Below are 19,439 nucleotides of genomic sequence, written 5' to 3'. Positions count from 1 at the left end.
ATCAGTCCAGGGATGATTTTAGATAAGATTATATCCATCCAATTTATCCTGTGATTCCGCCATCATCATGTTACTAGATGCCAAGCTTTCTTTTGCAAATTTTGTGTATTAACATAGTACTCAAAAGTGAAAATAAATGAATTAAATCAAGGCAGGCTGCTACCGATCATAATATATTGAGGTTATGCTAGTCTGGAGCAGCTTCATTCAATTCAATTCAATTCAATAGTTTATTTATTTCCACCATCAAAAAGAAAAAAAAAGGAAAAAGTTGACATGATCCAAAGTGATACAATTTTTTTTTTCATTTCTCTTACACTCGTCTGATAAAGGTTTTTTTTTTTTTTTTTTTTTTTTTTTTTTAGATACAATATAAAGTGTATACACGAATGATGTCGTAAAAAAGAAACAATGCACTTTGCCATGGCAAATTTTACTTACTCAGGGGTAAGTAAAATAATAGGGTGCTTGCCTGTTCAAAATGTAATGAAAATTTCCTACATTAAATAACTCATTTTTGCGATTGCCTAAAATGTTTGGGTTTTTTGTTAATGCCCTTTGGGGCAAATTCAAAATTGAACAACGGTATTATTTTTTTACCAAATTCATTGAAGCTATATATCCTTACAATGGATAACAATCTATGTATAATTTAAAAAACATGAACAGATCTCTACTGCCATTTTGTACATGTACATGTATATGGTATACACACAAAATGAAAGTTTCATCAAACGCAAAACAAAAAGAATTTTGCTCTCTTTTATATTCATTATTTATCACTTGTGGATGCATCAACTTCTAGACAATGAATCACAAATATTTTAGCCCACAAAATCTACAGACCAAGGAACAACTGCAAATTGTAGCAATAGCATCGGACGAGCTGTATTAGGTAATGTTTGGCAGAAGAAGGGACAAAACTTGATTGATATCTGTTCAAAGCCGTACAAAGCATGTAAAAGGAAAAGTGTCTGATTATTACCCACCTGTCCCATATAGGTGAAGGTTGTAGGAGCTTGAATATGACTTGAAACTTTGCATCATGCTTATATTGATAAACAATTCAATAATAAAATCAATCATAGATAATGCCGTTTGTCCTTCCCATCTCTTTTCTCGTCCTTACTTGTTCTACATTATGCAACATTAAAACCAATGAAAAGATTTTCAGTGGAGCAACTAATTATCCTATGCCGTGACAAGTACATGTGTGTCATTTAACCACTGGCCGATGCTATTTGGCGCTAGCATTCACAAAAACATCAAAATTTTTGTTGATTCAGCGATAACTTTGTTGCTCATTAACAGAAAGCACACACTTAACTTGTACAACATTCCAGATTCTTGTCTTCCCTGTTTCCTTTTTATTCTCTCTCTCTCTCTCTCTCTCTCTCTCTCTCGCTATCTCTTTCGAGACCAGTATTTTGTCAGATGCAAAGAGAAAGAGGAATATATATATATATATATATATATATATATATATATATATATATGTGTGTGATAAAAACCTAAAATGGCATTAGACTAAAAACGCTTTATCCTGGCGAGGAAAGCGCACGATATAGAAACAAGACACCAAACAGGTTAGTCGTCGCATTCTTCATCAGCGACCAGGATGCGATGTGATGTTAGATTAAAATCCGTTTCTCAAGCAGACATACACACAAGGGTATACGTCTGCTCCTGGTCGGACGGATTTCAAAACTATCCTGCTTGTGATGGAATGCGTCTGGTCTGGAAAAAGAAAGAGGAGTATATATATATATATATATATATATATATATATAATTTATATATGATATCATATGTAGATAAATAGATAGATGGATAGATAGATAGATAGATAGATAGATAAACAGATAGATAGATATATCAGTAGCACCTTGTCATACCCTTTACCAGGAAGGAACATGGAATGACTTCCCAATAAGGTCAGTGTCAAACATCTCCTTCAATCTCTCCAATCAGGACTTTAAAGGATAGTCAACCTAACAGGGGTTGCAACTTGCTCTGTAGAGTATATTTATATGCTAAAGTGATGGTGTCACCATCTTTTGTTTCAGTTTGGGTCGAAATCAGTGGCCAGCACGGTCAGCAGTAATAGTGTTCACAGGTACTCGGGCCAGGTGAGGTTGTTTAGAACCCGGTTCTATGGCGGTGAATGGCTATAACATCGCATTTTGGTTCTCTATACAAGCCTGTTTTATAGTTGATACTCTCAAGTGTAGCTGCGGAATAGACGTGTGGTGTTCGTTTTTGGCGAAGGTTCGTTTATCCGAAAATGAAAAAAGGTTCGTTATTCCGAAGATGCGTTAATCCTAAAAAAAAAAAAAAAAATGAAAAAGGGTTCATTATTCCGAAGGTTCGTTAATCCGGACATGAAAACAATCGTGATGCCAAAATTGAGTATTCTGCGTCGTTTGTGTATTGAACGAACATTCGAAATAAGAAATATAACCGGATTAGACGGTTTACAAGTTACCCGAATATGCGCTTTAAGGACGGAATTTGGTTAGGGTTTTGACCCCCTTTCCCAGTTTTTTTGGAAGGGAAACCATTAAAATTACCCCCCTATTACGGGCTTTTGAAAGGGAAGCCTCTATAGCGTACGTACGAGCGTCGGGACGTAGTTATGTGAAGCGCATGTGGCGGAATATCCCGAGAAAAGAAGACCACGTGACCTTGAGGAGAAGATGAGTGGAAATCAGCAATCACAGGTCATGTGTCATTAGTGACACCAAACAGCAAGAAAGTAGAGTATACCGCCAGCCCACCAAACTTTTATTCGGAACCAACGAGAACCAACTTTTTTCCTCGATCTCAAGCGCCGTGCATGTCTGCGATCTGTTTCTGTAGATGCTTCCCACCACATCGGTTTCCTCTTACGAATCATGCATTTGATTGGAGTCTTTCAATGAGATGAAACCATTGGATGGAACGAGCATTCGCTTACCTTAAATGATGCCGAATGAGGGGGCCCCAGAGGGGCCACACCTTTAGACGGCGTTCAGTTGCAAATGTCATTGTCATTCTTCATGCAACATTGACCACTGATCTCGCCAATGGAAATTGACGAAAATATACATACAAGCACACCATTATGTTACCAGTCGCTGTACTGTATATGGGCAAGTTGTATTCTTTTATATCTTTGCGGTTCATTATAACGGCACTTTTCAGTTATTAAGACGATTGCCGCATTGACTTGACGACTGCATTCCAAAGGGTCTTTACTGCACGGCACGGGAGTACAAGGTACGTTTACCTGATCCATCGCGCTGATTGCCTGGGTAGTTACAGTCGTTGATATAGCGTACGTCACTGTTAAAGATTTTAACCATAGGGTCCTATACTTGCGCACATCACCTCTCTAGCCATGTTTTGTGGACATCAGTCGAATGATAAGCCATAATGGTGGTGATGTTTTTTCATGTCAAAAATATCCTACCCCGCGTATCCTCCACTCCTCCGATTTCGTTTCTTGTCTTGTCAGATTCTTGTCTTCCCTGTTTCCTTTTTATTCTCTCTCTCTCTCTCTCTCTCTCTCTATCTATCTCTTTCGAGACCAGTATTTTGTCAGATGCAAAGAGAAAGAGGAATATATATATATATATATGATAAAAACCTAAAATGGCATTAGACTAAAAACGCTTTATCCTGGCGAGGAAAGCGCACGATATAGAAACAAGACACCAAACAGGTTAGTCATCGCATTCTTCATCAGCGACCAGGATGCGATGTGATGTTAGATTAAAATCCGTTTCTGAAGCAGACATACACACAAGGGTATACGTCTGCTCCTGGTCGGACGGATTTCAAAACTAACCTGCTTGTGATGGAATGCGTCTGGTCTGGAAAAAGAAAGAGGAGTATATATATATATATATATATATATATATATATATATATATATAATTTATATATGATATCATATGTAGATAAATAGATAGATGGATAGATAGATAGATAGATAGATAAACAGATAGATAGATATATCAGTAGCACCTTGTCATACCCTTTACCAGGAAGGAACATGGAATGACTTCCCGATAAGTTCAGTGTCAAACATCTCCTTCAATCTCTCCAATCAGGACTTTAAAGGATAGTCAACCTAACAGGGGTTGCAACTTGCTCTGTAGAGTATATTTATATGCTAAAGTGATGGTGTCACCATCTTTTGTTTCAGTTTGGGTCGAAATCAGTGGCCAGCACGGTCAGCAGTAATAGTGTTCACAGGTACTCGGGCCAGGTGAGGTTGTTTAGAACCCGGTTCTATGGCGGTGAATGGCTATAACATCGCATTTTGGTTCTCTATACAAGCCTGTTTTATAGTTGATACTCTCAAGTGTAGCTGCGGAATAGACGTGTGGTGTTCGTTTTTGGCGAAGGTTCGTTTATCCGAAAATGAAAAAAGGTTCGTTATTCCGAAGATGCGTTAATCCTAAAAAAAAAAAAAAAAATGAAAAAGGGTTCATTATTCCGAAGGTTCGTTAATCCGGAAATGAAAACAATCGTGATGCCAAAATTGAGTATTCTGCGTCGTTTGTGTATTGAACGAACATTCGAAATAAGAAATATAACCGGATTAGACGGTTTACAAGTTCCCCGAATATGCGCTTTAAGGACGGAATTTGGTTAGGATTTTGACCCCCTATCCCAGTTTTTTTTTGGAAGGGAAACCATTAAAATTACCCCCCTATTACGGGCTTTTGAAAGGGAAGCCTCTATAGCGTACGTACGAGCGTCGTGACGTAGTTATGTGAAGCGCATGTGGCGGAATATCCTGAGAAAAGAAGACCACGTGACCTTGAGGAGAAGATGAGTGGAAATCAGCAATCACAGGTCATGTGTCATTAGTGACACCAAACAGCAAGAAAGTAGAGTATACCGCCAGCCCACCAAACTTTTATTCGGAACCAACGAGAACCAACTTTTTTCCTCGATCTCAAGCGCCGTGCATGTCTGCGATCTGTTTCTGTAGATGCTTCCCACCACATCGGTTTCCTCTTACGAATCATGCATTTGATTGGAGTCTTTCAATGAGATGAAACCATTGGATGGAACGAGCATTCGCTTACCTTAAATGATGCCGAATGAGGGGGCCCCAGAGGGGCCACACCTTTAGACGGCGTTCCGTTGCAGATGTCATTGTCATTCTTCATGCAACATTGACCACTGATCTCGCCAATGGAAATTGACGAAAATATACATACAAGCACGCCATTATGTTACCAGTCGCTGTACTGTATATGGGCAAGTTGTATTCTTTTATATCTTTGCGGTTCATTAAAACGGCACTTTTCAGTTATTAAGACGATTGCCGCATTGACTTGACGACTGCATTCCAAAGGGTCTTTACTGCACGGCACGGGAGTACAAGGTACGTTTACCTGATCCATCGCGCTGATTGCCTGGGTAGTTACAGTCGTTGATATAGCGTACGTCACTGTTAAAGATTTTAACCATAGGGTCCTATACTTGCGCACATCACCTCTCTAGCCATGTTTTGTGGACATCAGTCGAATGATAAGCCATAATGGTGGTGATGTTTTTTCATGTCAAAAATATCCTACCCCGCGTATCCTCCACTCCTCCGATTTCATATCAGTTAATATCATTTTATATTATACACTATCAAATTATAATATACAACGTACTATGGAATCATAACCATGCATAGTCACCTATATTCCGTTTGCTTTATCAAAGCGTGTAGAGTGCATTTTTAACAGATTATTGAAGGGAGGGTATAGTATTGGTTGAGATAAGGGTTCTGCCTTAAACTTTTTTGGAGATACTTAGAAACCGCATTACGAAACGTTGGTATGCAATATCATTTGGGGAATTGAAAGTATGTTTTATGAAAATCAGTTTTGAAATGGCTGAGATATCCAAAACCAAAGGAAGACAAAGCGATCACGATAAACATGATAAAGGTGGCACCCATCTTCTATTAGGATCGCTTGTTTTGGATATCTCAGCCATTTAAACATCAATCTTCATCAAATAAACTTTGAATTCCTCTTAGAATTATACACTCTTCCATATTTCATTAGAGGTTTCTTATTATCTTTTAAAAAAAAAATTATTATTAAAAACTTTGGAAACCTGAAGCCCCATCTCAACCGAAACTGTACTATTCCTTTAAGCTTTGAATTTTGTTTACTGGTTTGATTACTAAGTACATTGCGTGGGCTTACATATACACATGAATTCTACAACAGGAAAAAAAAAATGTAACGATCAAAAAAAAAAATCCAGACTAAGAGATATGTCAAGAGTGAAACACCTTTGTTTTTGGATTGTATTATGGCGCCAATGACGCACACACGGACGTATTATACGCGCGCAGTTTTCAAATGCCCAAAATAGCTGCATTCGCGGTCGGGGGATGACAATCGCGCTCCAAATCTCGAGATTCGTATCCATCTAATTTGCGTACGTTTGAATCCCTCTGATAATCTGAAACGCATTTTGAAATTTCGACGCGTGTGGACGCAAAATAAATTGCATTGTATATAGGCAATAACGTCATATTGACGTCATGGTTGATTGATAACAGAAAAAGAGTTACCATCTTGAAATCATGAGACATACGTGGCAGCAGTTTCAAGTCATAAGAGCTTAAACTTTTTTTGAGGTAGCAGATACGCAAAATTTGTATAGAAAGAAAGGAAGGATGAAGAAACAAAAGGTGTTCCGTGAGCTTTCATGGATCTCCTCTTAAAACTGGGGGAGCTGCTTCCTCCGTCAGACACCTCGTAAAGAGCCATACCAGGGGAGTAGTATATTTCACGTCTCTTCTGTCAAAAGCCTCATCTCCCTGGTCAAACATAAATGTCAAATGCTTGATTAGTCCCGTGTTCTTCAAAATACGAAATACTTCATGGGGTCTTTCTCTTATTGTCCGATATCAAATCATGATTATCCCACAGCACCCTATGTATATATATTGCGTATAATATTTATGTCATTGTATGTCGTACGACACTAAATCACATCTCGTTGGATAATAATGCTTTATCAAGGTTGCTTGTCAAATCATAATTATATATAATCATTAGAATATTCACCCTCCGATTTGAACCTTACAGGCCTACTTTAATAATTAGCAGAAATATAATTAATACATGCTCAATGACACCTGAAAAAACAACGACAACACTAATTTGTCTTGACAGAGAAAAGAATCTAAGATGACTGCCAAGAGTTCCCAGATTCCACCGCTAGCTTTATTTCAGCATTGTTATAATGGGATATGGTACCCGAAGGTTGTTCTCAGCTCCAGCATCGAAGCACTTCGGTTATTCGAAGTTCGTCCCGACGATGTTTGGGTGACCTCGGTCCCAAAATCAGGTAAAAATGGAAGAAAATTGGAAAGGAGAGGGTGCTTCTTACACAATGTAATTTTCCGAAATGATTATGTTCGTGCATTGTTCTCTCTATGTTTTGTGTTTATGTGCGCGCATATACTATAGGTGTTACAAAAATGCCCCCGTTTGATCCTTAAAGACAGCCAATCCCTTTTGCATGCAAATCTTTGAAAAATTGGTGAGAACACTTAGGTATTGAAAAAAACACTATTTGGAAACCTCCTGTAAGTCTTGAACTCAAGAGGGTCTTTATTTGTTTAGTTAGATTGACCGTTAAGATTTGAATAATTTTTGCGAACTTCGCAAAAATTACAAATCTAAATACTAGTCTAGTTTTACAGACCTGTGTGATGCACTTAGTTGTGCATGTAGTTCATGTAAGTGGTGTGTTGTTATTTGCCATTGATAACAAAGTAAGAGAAGCTAGTGAATTCTTCTTTTCTGACAGCTCTAACATGCATATCTGTTGTTCGAAGTATAAGTATCATATAACAACCACAGGAGGATTAATGTATGCAGCTGTGCCTAGTACACAGAATACGTTACGGTGAGCGTTTGGTGCATTATTTGAATTTTAACGGCTGACAACCTTCAAATATCACAGAAATGTTATAGATTTACAATAGTCTTGTCATTCTGGTGGAATATATCATGTTCTGTGCTATTTGGGAAGGGGAAGGGCCATCTTTGATAGTTAAAAAACTGTATATCAGATTCGAGGAATAGCTGAATAGTGTACAATTTAATTGAAGGTCATTTTTAAAATCAAAACATAAATCAGTTATATTGAATTCATCATCTATTTTTAAGTACGGGTTCGGATTTTGCTCTATTTTCAACCCTCCGTACAAAACTTTAATTTTGCACATGGGGTCAATATTATTGGTGTGTATGGGCCGGAGTGTGTGATTAACACACAGATAATAGTCCTGAACATTGGCCAGGGTTTGAATGTTTTCTTACATAATTATTCGTGAGAAATTCCACTAAAGATTACACAGTACTATAGTCTTCATTCATCCTGAAATACAGTGTTGGTGTATGCAAGTACATGAAAACTTTTTTCATGTGCGTGCATTTTACCCTTTACCATGAATTCAGACTGCCAACGCCCAGGGCAACCCATTATGAATTATCAATAAAGTATTCATGTGCCTTGGAGCAAGAGACCAAAGAATAGTCAGCAGAGCTCTGAAAAGATGGTATTCGTGGTATTCATGTCTTTGTTCGTGGTCATTGTAAGCACATACTCACACTCACATCATTGGTTCCTGTGTAAATTTAAATTCTGTACAGAGGGTTCAATTGGTTCAAAACCCAAACCCGGGACTTACCTTTAAAAACTAATCATGAATTCAATTAAAGTGACTCATGCTTTCATAGCGCATAACCTCCGACTAAATTGTACATCATTCAGTTATTACTCGTATCAATGACAGTGTTCTCTGATAATCTATAGTTTTCGAAGTGAAGTGGGAAATGATCTTTGTAACACTTAGTACATGTAACAGGGAACATTCTACAGTATGTGCATTCCATATATTCCTACTGAGGTATTATGTTTGTGCAGATAAAACGTGCGTGTTTTGGGGAACGAGCTTAGTGTGAGGTAATGGTGTGAATGGTTAATATGCGTTTGATAATTATGAAATTGTGTTCCCGCGTGCGTTCGTAGAAACTTAGTACGTGTACGTTTGTGCTTGTGATTGTGTGCTTGTGTGTGTGTGTGCATTGTTAATCATGGGAAATTTTAGCCTTTGTACTCGTGTTTGAATAAGTATGCCTATTATTAATACCTGCATAAGTATAGGAAGACGTGTCTAATAAACTCAGATTACGCATCGTCTTGACACAGAAAGTCATACTTTGGAGGTTATTTGCAACATGCAAACATGAAGGATATCCATTTCATCTCCTTTGCATGCAACGATAATCTTATAAATACAACAAAATAGACGGTTGATACTTTTTTTTAAAAATCAGAATGATGAAATGATAGCTGCTTCATTAAAATGTCCTAATTTCTAGGAACACACTGGATGCAAGAAATCGTATCTCTCATCTTGAACGAAGGCTACCCGGAAAAAGTAGATCGAACTCTGCTTTCTTCTTGTGCCGAGATGATTAGCATGGAGCAGAAATTCCCGACGGAGATAGAGGACGTGGGCAAGGTTCAGTTGGACATGTCACCGTTCTTGGATGTGATTGACAAAGCGCCCTCACCGAGGGTCATTATCACACATCTCCGACTGACTTGTCTGCCCTGTGACATGTTGAAGAAAGCTAAGGTAGGTTGGATACATTATGCCATTTGATATCGCCATGGTTGCTGTAATTTGGAAATTGTTGTGTGTTCACATCCTTACAATGTCGATCTCATTTAAATGACTGGGCAGGTTTATTTGGTTCACGCTATCTCGGATGATTTGTTGTTTCATCTTCTTCTTGCTTTTGGTCTCTGATCTGTCATCTCTTATCTTCCACAGTGAAGGTTGCATCTTTCAGCCAGGACATGGCAGCTGAGCAGCAGTGAGGCTGTGGAGGAAAATCCATCCGCCTGGCAGGCGATTCATGAATGGTGCAGTCGTCGACCAGATTGTCCGTCGTCTGTGCGTCACCGCGGTCGTATCTGTCTGACCCTGAAAGTTTTCACTGGGGCAGGCAGGCTTAAAAGCGCCCGACTCCAGTGCAGAGTCGGTTTGTAGGTGACACCATTCTTTGCATAAGTGACAGGGGGCTGGAATGATAGTGGCAACATGTTGGTGAGTCTGCCTGCAGGTTGTTGTTGTTCCTTCTACTTGTTGGTGAGCCTGCCTGCAGGTTGTTGTTGTTCCTTCTACTTGTTGGTGAGCCTGGCCTTCCGGCTGAGGTTCCCGTTCCCTGAGGAGAGGGTTGGACAGTCCTGACGAAGCTCTTCCTGCTCGTGAGGAATGATTAGGCGCTGCTTTCCTGTGTGTGGAGGGGTGATATTCTTCAGTGGAAGCCTTAAGAGCTGCTCGACTTGTGACGGCTTATAATCTTCTGAAGTGAAACGATGAGGTGTATGCCTGCTAGCACATGGAGCTGGACGGTATGAAGGAGTGGGTTTCAAACAAACGAACACTCCAGCAGATGCTTCCGTACAGCTATAATTATACGTTCTGTGTATGGTGGCAGAAGGTGAGTGAGCTGTCGAGTTTCATTCCGAGGTAAGACGAAGAATGGAAGACTCACTCGAAGCTGGTGGTACGTTTCCTTGTTGTTTAGGATAGAGAGGAGATTGTCTTCTGTGCGTTTGGTTTCAGCCGCCATTGGTGGTAGTACATCTGCAGAGATTAATTGCATGACTTGGGTGAGGGTGTGTTCAGTTTCCTCAAAGGAGCATGAAGTGGAGAGGATGGCTAAGTAATCGGCGTAGGCAAATTTGGAGTTGCTGATGTGGGGTTTGTGTGGTGTGTAGGCCTACCAGATTGAAGAGCGTTGAGGAAGGGACCGAGCCGGGGAGGGGGGGGGGGGCGTTTTCATTCTAGTTCTGGTTGACTTGCTATCAATGAGAACTTTGAAGCACCGGTTTGAGATGTTTGTGATGACTTTGATCATCTGTCTGTTTTGTAGGGCTGCGAAATAAGATGGAGCTTGGGGACGAGTGCGGTGAGTTGGCTCAGTCGGTAGTGCGTCTGCCTCACGATCCTAAGGGCCCGGGTTCGAACCCGAGGCTTGACTGAGCAATGGTGTGTAAGCATACCGTCCCCTCTAGCAAAAGGCAAAACGTGTACACTCTGTCCTTCGGATAGGACATAGAATGGAGGTCCCGTGTATGAGAGAGTAACAACTCATGCAGGTAAAAGATCCTGCTTCATTCATTCATCGCAAAGAGCAGGGTGTTTAACCCGGTGAAGTGGTCCCACCTCGCATCCAACTGGACCCCATGGAAGACCAGCTGAACGTAGCTGAATATGGGCTATCCAGCCATCTTCTCACCAGATGGAAATGAACAAACAAACAGTGCCGTATGTGTCATATAAGAGGATGAGAGAATAATGAATATAATGTTCATCCCACATTTCCTCTTGTCTTTCAAGGCAGTATCATGCTTGTACGTTGTTCCAAGAACTTGGTCAACAGTGCTACGTCCTCTCGTAAAACCAGGTTGCTCATATGGCAGAAAATGTTCGAGAATCGATTTAATCTGATTGGGTAAAAGCCGTTTAAACAATAAACTTCTAAGGACACAGACAGGAGTGACATGGTACGGTAGCTCTTGAGGTCGTTACTTTGTTGCTTTTGCTGTTGTTGTTGTTGGTGGTGGTGGTGGTTGGCATTGAGATGGCCACAAGAGCCTTCCATGGCCACAATTGCTTTCCTCCATTGGAAGGGAACCATAGCCGTTTGGCAATGAAGATACATCATGACATAAAATGTCTTAGCCATCCACTTAGGCAACGGCCTGCATGGGATAGTTTCTTTTTTCCTTGGTGGATGTTATCAGGAATTTCAGGGGTTTTCCTGCAAGAAGAGGGTACGTTGCCTACGCCCTGCTTCATTTCGGAGATTGCGTCTGACGTGACAGCTAGGGCAAGGAGCTTTTCTTGGTTGTCCTTCCAGTGAACATTTTGATCAGTTGTCATTCTTTTTGGCCTAAGTATATTAACAGTACGTATGAAAGTCGATGCTCTGTCTCGCTCCCCGTCACCGTGCCTTGCTTGTGATGTCAAGGTGTCGAGATGTGCTGCGGTCTCTGCGGCATCTTGAGTTCTGGAGTGCCTGGTGGAGCCTTTCGCACTACTCGTCCCATCCAGGGATGTATGCTTTCGGCAGCCGCGTGGGATGGCTGCTTTTGATGAAGCACTAACTGCGTATAGAAACGAGGTGTATGATTTGTCGATGTCACTAGTCCACGGGCAGGGAAGACTGGCTGTTAGGTACTAGTAATCTGTGTTTTCCGTATAGATATTCCAATTTGCCTTGGGAAAGTTTCATCTTTCAGCTATTCGTGTCAGAGTCGTGGAGGGGGTATGCCGCTGATTATAATAAGATGTCTCAGGTGACTGTGAGGGAAGAGGCCCAGCACTATTCATTCAGGGGCGTCTCAAAAGATTCATTGGGCCGTCATTCCAGGTCTAGACTGATGGATGAGTCACATCAGCTGGAGTAGAAGGTGGAAGGTTGACGGGAAGGTTCTTTCAAATAGAATGATGTGATCAAGCTCTGAAGCCCAGTTTCATATAACTTGATCATTCCTAGTAGGCCTATGTAGCTATATCCCCAGTCATTGCGTTTACAGTTGAAGTCGCCGCTATGCATGCAGTGCAGGAAGGCGGTGCTTGGGGTAGGTCCCCGATTAAAGCTGCCTGTTTTTTTTTTTTTTTTGTTTTTTTTTTTGTTTTTTTTTTTTTTGGGGGGGGTTAGACGTTGATTATGTGAAGGTCATGAAGCTTGATAAGGGACCAACGGAAGGCAGTTGGCAATGACGTTGCAGTCTTTCACACTATATACACACTCTAAAAACATCCGGGTCAGAACTGACCCGGAAAGGGTCCGTTGGGTTCACACCCCGTTTCGAGTCAAAAATGACTTGGAATTAATTGGTCATGAAGACCCGGGATGGGGTCACCCTGACCCAATTCATGACTCTGAATCTGGTTATATATATCTGACCCATTATACCTTGTCATTTATGACCCGGAACGGAGTGTGAACCCAACGGACCCTTTCCGGGTCAGTTCTGACCTGGATGTTTTTAGAGTGTAGATGTCACTGATGTAGCATCATGGCGTTGACCGGTTGCCTGCAAAAGCAATAAGAAGGCAGCCTATGTTTTATTAGGGTCAGATTTTTCTGAGTGATGAGGCTCTTGAGGGAAAATCACAAGTGCATCATGCCGGGAGGCAAGATGATGTATGAAGTCTCTTCTTGCAGGAGTAACAGTCCTGTACGCTGAGAGAATCCCAGGGGCAGATATCAAAGGCCACGAGTCTTAATTGTTATCCAATAACATAGGCAGATAAACAATGTATAACATTAATACAAAGGAGTTCACAAGAGTTTCTCAATGTACAGGTTGGAAATGGCTCGTAGATATCCGCAAGATTCTAACGTAAATTAGATCAGGTGACTGAGAGGTGGCAACTCGATAGCCGTGGAACGTTACCGGGATGGACCACTTGGAGGTCATCACTGGTTATGCCACACCTGTCGTTTAATCTTCTATATTGTGACAGATGTATAACAAGTTACAATGAATGCTAGCTAGTGTACGTTGCATATTTATGTCTAATTGCTTTCCTGCGTTATCTAAGCTCTTGTAAATGCTTTTCTTTTTCTTTTCTTTTTTTCTTGCAGGCGATCTACTGTCTCCGCAATCCGAAAGATGTCGCCACGTCATGGTTTAACTTCATGTCGGTTTCTGATATGGTGACGTTCAAATGGGAGGATAGCTTCGAGCAATTCCTGCAGGGGAGTAAGTCGTTCATTCTGTTAGTCTCGCGTTGTGATTTATATATCAGGCCTACCTCTTTTCATTTTCCAGTGAATTGATAACGTTCGCCATCAACTACTATTTACGTGCGTATAATTATGTATATATATATATATATATATATATGTATATATATATATATATATATATATATATATATACAAGCATATTATGATGTACTATCTTTAGGGCTTATACACACACAAACATTCAAACATAAACACACACATCACTGCACATAATTATAGTCACAAACGTGATCATAATTACCGTACCCAAGTATGGACATTATGAAACTGAGCAACAAAGTTTATTCTGCATTATACAGGTTGATCTATGTCACTACTTGTAATTCTTTTCCATTCCTTTACCATTTTCAATGATTCGAAGTAATTCTTTCTTTATTTTTTTGTTTCTTTTTTTTTTCGCCACAGAAATGCACTGGGGACCCTGGCCTGCACACGTCAAAGAATTCCTTGAGTGTCGGGATGAGAACAATCTGCTAATCGTACAGTATGAGGAGCTCTTGAGGGTAAAAGGATCAACGAAGACAAATCTATGACTATACTACAGACTGATTCGGTTTGTGGATAGCAGGGCCGACGGAGCGTTTTCAAAAGTGGGGGGGGGGACCCACTTCCGGGTTTCATGAGCTAACAAGCAAAAAGAAAAAAAAAAAGGTCCTCAGCTCATCTCTCCCCTTCCATTTCCGGGTTTCTTCAGTAATGACACCTTATGTATTACTTTGAATGGTGCACAAAAAGTGCTCGATCTCGCCCCTCCTCCTCCCCCCCCCCCCCCTCCACTCCCACGGTTCCGCCGGCCACGGGCCTAGGCCTACTTTTTTTTATGGTGATCTCTAACTGCGACTTCAAGTATGCCAAACGAAAAATCATCTATACACTGACATTGCAACGTACATGGCTCATTACATAAACCACTGTACGGCTGAAAGTGCGTTTGTTCTTCTTTGGAACCCCCACCAGATATGGCCGCGGCATAAGTTACAGTGCTCTGAAGTCGTACTTATATATAGGCCTACGTCCACATGCCGCGTCAATATGCCCCTACCTTTCTCATTTCTTCTGACCTGCACGTCCGTTTAGTCTGCGTACAGCTTGGAAGTGTGAAGAGAGGTGAATGCACACAGAGCTGCGCACACGCGCACACAAATTGGGCGCGGTCAGACTGGCAAAAGATCGAGAGGTTTGGGATCGCGAAGTTTCAGTTTCTAGCGGTCGCATTGGCAAAATATCTCGATCCTTTGCAAGTCCGACCGCGCAAACCTGCTTATCTCAAGGTGCGGTCAGACTGGCAAAAGTTCGCAAAGTCTTCGCTGCGATCTTTTGTCATGTGGACACACTAGGCGTTTTCACATCAGCCCGATGTTTCGAAATAGCGCGCTATTTTCTGACTTGGGAAATTAACCCGATCACGAAATAGCGCGCTATTTGATAATGTGAACACAAATTTCTCGAGTCCAACTCTGGAAATTTCCGAAATAGCGGGATAATTGGCGAACTAGCGCGCTATTTGATAATGTGAAAACGCCTCAAGAAATTAGCGCGATGCATCCCATTATGCCTAGCGTGAGTGTGACCCGATCGATCGAGGCAAACTGCACACAGAGCATGAGAAATTTTTGAAACATTACTGATGCAGTTTGTTCATGCTCAGCTGTCGAATTAGCTCGAAAAAAATTTCGGGCTAATTCTCTTCGGGCTGATGTGAATAAGAAATGAAATAGCGCGCTAATTCGCAATCGCGAAAAATATCTCGAGCTTGGATTTTTATCGGGCTGATGTGAAAACGCCTACTGACAGTCAAATTTCTTGATCTTTGGATCGAGAAGATTGGGTCATTAGTGTGCGCGCGAAAGATAGCAGAAAGAGAGCGCCGTCTACGTAACAATGAAACCAATACATGATCACACCTTATCCATCATCAGTAAATGGGGGGGGGGGGGGGGCAAAAAAAAATCTCTAACCGGAGTGCTCGATGAATAATTTTATAATTTTTTTCTTTGTCACAGTATACACAGAATACATTACATTAATTTAGAATACTTACATTCATCAACAGCTATATCAGAATAATGCTAATAATAATAGACCCTGAGTAGCCTCTTCAGCGTTGCCACTGCTCTACCATAGGCTCCTGCCATTATTATTACCCTAGCGTTGCCTTGCTGGTACCCATTTACACACCTGTGTCGAGAAGGACATGGTGGGTAAAACATCTTGTCCACGGACGTAAGTGCTGGGTGGGATTCGAGCTCGGGTCCTCCGATAGGGAGTCAGGGGGTCTTATCCACTATGCCACAGCGCCCCCACAATGATGGAAGTAATGGTGACATCAATGACGATGATGTTAATCGAAAGTGGTGATAAAGACATACCGTAATCGTAGTTTTAAGTGTTGATGATTGTAGGCCTAATTATGATACATATGATTTTGTCTCACATACCCTACCCCGCTTGGTTGCTGCGCTTTGATATTAGATTTTGAACTTATGGGAAACTATGCTAAAATTACAAATTTTAGCTGGTCTTTTAACTTTCCTTTCAACATGAATAATTAACCAAATCGTCTTCTCGACTGAAATGTAGACCCAAAGTGTGCACCAGAAGAATGCAAAATCTCTGTCATGTAGACGGGTAACTTCCCCCCCCCCACACACACACACATACACACACACCCACACACGCACATACACACACACACACATACACACACACACACACACACACACACACACACACTCCTAGAGTTCGGCCGCCGCCTCCCTGCACCCTTGTGAAAAAAAAGGAAAGGAAAAGATTTAAAACAAAAAACGAATCGTTCCGTGGGGGCTGATCGTTTGGGTGGAACCTTATCCGATGTCGTAAAGTATCATCCCTTTCTGATTAACTTCAAAAATAATAATTAGTCAGGTGTATTCAGAATATGAGATTACTGACCATGATTGCGTTTGAACAAAAGGACTATATGGCAACTTGCAAAAGGCAATTAGGCTACATCACCAACTCCTTTACTTTCGTGATCAAGCTAACTGTTCAAGATTTGTATTTACCTAAAATCAGCAAAGCTTCACTATTTTAAAACTTCCCTTATATTTTTGATGCGATTAGAAAAGAAAAAGCCCTGGGGATTTTTGCTTGAAGGTTTACTCTTTCACTTCACAATAATTCCTATCTGGTCCGGAGTTAAAAAACATCCTGGGTGGCGATATACTTACTTTTATTGCTTCGTTATGATTTTGATGTAGTATCCATCTTTTATTGATTTCTTTGATGTTGAACATAGGATCCGATGACAGGTGTCAGGAAAATCGCCGAACACATCGGGCGCCCTCTATCGGACGAAGTTCTGGAACGGGTTGTGATGAACAGCACGCTGTCGAAAATGAAGGAGACGTATCGCAAGCTGGCAGAGGCTGGGCGCGAAAGTCTCACCCGAGGTCCTGGCACGAATTCGTTTCTCAACAAAGGCAAGTATTAGGCCTATAAAATGCTGTGTTACAAAATCTCAGATGGTAGTTTTCTTGAGCATGGAATTTGCACACTCAGTCTTAATGTGCCATGGTGTAAACTCCCTCGTGCCACCGTTATTCTGAAACACTAAAGTCGTCAAGCTTTGAGAAAACTGTGGGTTTTTTATCTTTGCAACTTTTAACGATTTTTGTTACCCTGGACATACAATTAGCAAAGTTGTCGAGAAAATGGCAAGCTTTGCTTTGATGTGAATAAATTGTGCGACAAATCTTTGATCGGATTTTTTTTAAATGACCAGTAGCTGCAGTATCGTAAAGCCATGACTTTTCTACAAAAACAGTAACAGAAACTTTGAACTTTACCTCAAATCCAGTAAGTCAATTGATAGTCAGTTGCAAATAAAATGCAAGATGCGGAAACGTGACACGAAAGGTATCACTAGAAACGCGCTCAGTGTAGTGTGGCATTTGGCGATTCATCAATCTGTTTTGGCGGGTTTGTGCGTTTGAGCAAATTACGTGAACCGTTAGTAGCACGCCGCCGGCGGCGCACCGTCGACTGAGTTGGACGTGCGAACGTGGCACATGCTAAAACTACTTGCAACATGATATACTCAGAATGTGCAGGGGCGTCACCAGCTTTTTTTTCAAGGGGGGGGGGGGGTACGTTTATATTTCTGGTTCCACTCCCGGATTTCATCAGCTAACAAGCAAAAAAAAAAACAAAAAAAAAATCAAAACCATGGCACTGCGTGCGTGAAATTTGCTGTTTTCACATTTAGCTTTCACTTTTCTTCTTTCGAAAATTCATTATAGACAAAACAAAAGTGTTGTATTTTTTTTTATGTTCCCAAAGTACTTTTCTACGGCTTTCAGCATCTTCCTTATCATCTGATCACAAAATTTGATATCCTTTATTGTGCTTATATTATGATTATTTCTTCTCGCGGTTTAACAACTCGAGTAATTATTTCTCTCAATTGTGTTTGTTGCTGTTTCCTTTTTGTCACAGGTAAGATCGGGCAGTGGAAAACTTGCTTCACTGTGGCACAAAATGAGATCTTCGATGAATGGTATCAGAAAGAAATGGCGGGGACGAACTTCAACATATCATTTGAATGAAATGGAGCACCTATAATGCCCAACTCGAGTGGAGGGGAAATTAAAAATTAAAAAAAAAAGAGTGATGCACAGATATTTCCGAGTTTAGTGCGTAATGGTTAACATTAAAATAATGTCGTCTTAACATACGTAGTTACTGTCTTAATGTGAAGTACAGTCACCCAAATTCTAAATGTTAAAATCGAATTGGTAGTTCCCTACAACAGCAGAGAACCAATTACGATAATGCGGCCAATCAGCTGATTTGATAAAGATGGCCAGGTGTTGCCTTATGAGAACATGATTCATATGGAATGCAACCACTTTTTTTTTTTTTTGAGAGAGAGAGAGAGAATGTATTACGTCAACCGGAGTAGAACAGTATGTATAGCAGTTACATTGCAGCTATATAATTTCGCATTATTTCACATCTTGCAAGTACAAAATCTCTGATAGCAATGGTCCATGACAAATGCCTAGCTTTGCAGAAAAAGGGGAGAGAAATGATTAGCAAAAGAAAAGAAACTTGGAGCTATACGAGCCGATCGCAGTATCTTTAAATAGTATTACAAGGTACATGGTAATAAACAACATTGATAAAGGCCAACTCCGTTGATGAACCCATCAATGCAATGAAATTTTGCTATTAATGTGAGGATTTTATCATTAAAACTGTCATCACTTAACTCTTTTACTTTGGCCATAATATCAAGAGATTTCGATCAATAACGAGAAATTTCTTACGGTCCAGACTAGTATTTCATTTTAGCGAGATTCGCCTGTACAACCCTTGCAAAGATTTTCTATCCATGTATTTAATCCATGTCCATGCATCCATGTATTTAATATAATCATTATTATATACCATATCCATGTATTTAATATATTCTAATGGAAGACTGACTACAAACGGTGACAAAAAAGCCGTTAGAATGTCATGACATTAACATGATATGCTTATGTCTAATAATGTAAATGTTCTATAAAATCAAGGGTAGGATACAAGCAATCT

General features: G+C 40.5%; 1 protein-coding gene across 1 annotated transcript; it reads left to right on the top strand.

Moving 5' to 3' along the window:
- Window positions 1-7,199: 7,199 nt before the first annotated feature.
- Window positions 7,200-18,448, top strand: LOC140234233 (sulfotransferase 1C2-like). The gene is made up of 6 exons (XM_072314292.1): window positions 7,200-7,359; window positions 9,405-9,664; window positions 13,698-13,815; window positions 14,268-14,365; window positions 17,140-17,323; window positions 18,339-18,448. Exons 1-6 carry the CDS (start codon window positions 7,200-7,202, stop codon window positions 18,446-18,448), a joined length of 930 nt encoding a protein of 309 aa, XP_072170393.1.
- The last annotated feature ends 991 nt before the right edge of the window (window positions 18,449-19,439 follow it).

The sequence above is a fragment of the Diadema setosum genome, chromosome 10 (assembly GCF_964275005.1).
Source record: "Diadema setosum chromosome 10, eeDiaSeto1, whole genome shotgun sequence".
In the NCBI taxonomy this organism is placed as follows: Eukaryota; Metazoa; Echinodermata; class Echinoidea; order Diadematoida; family Diadematidae; genus Diadema; species Diadema setosum.
This window is presented reverse-complemented; position numbering and strand designations above follow the sequence as displayed.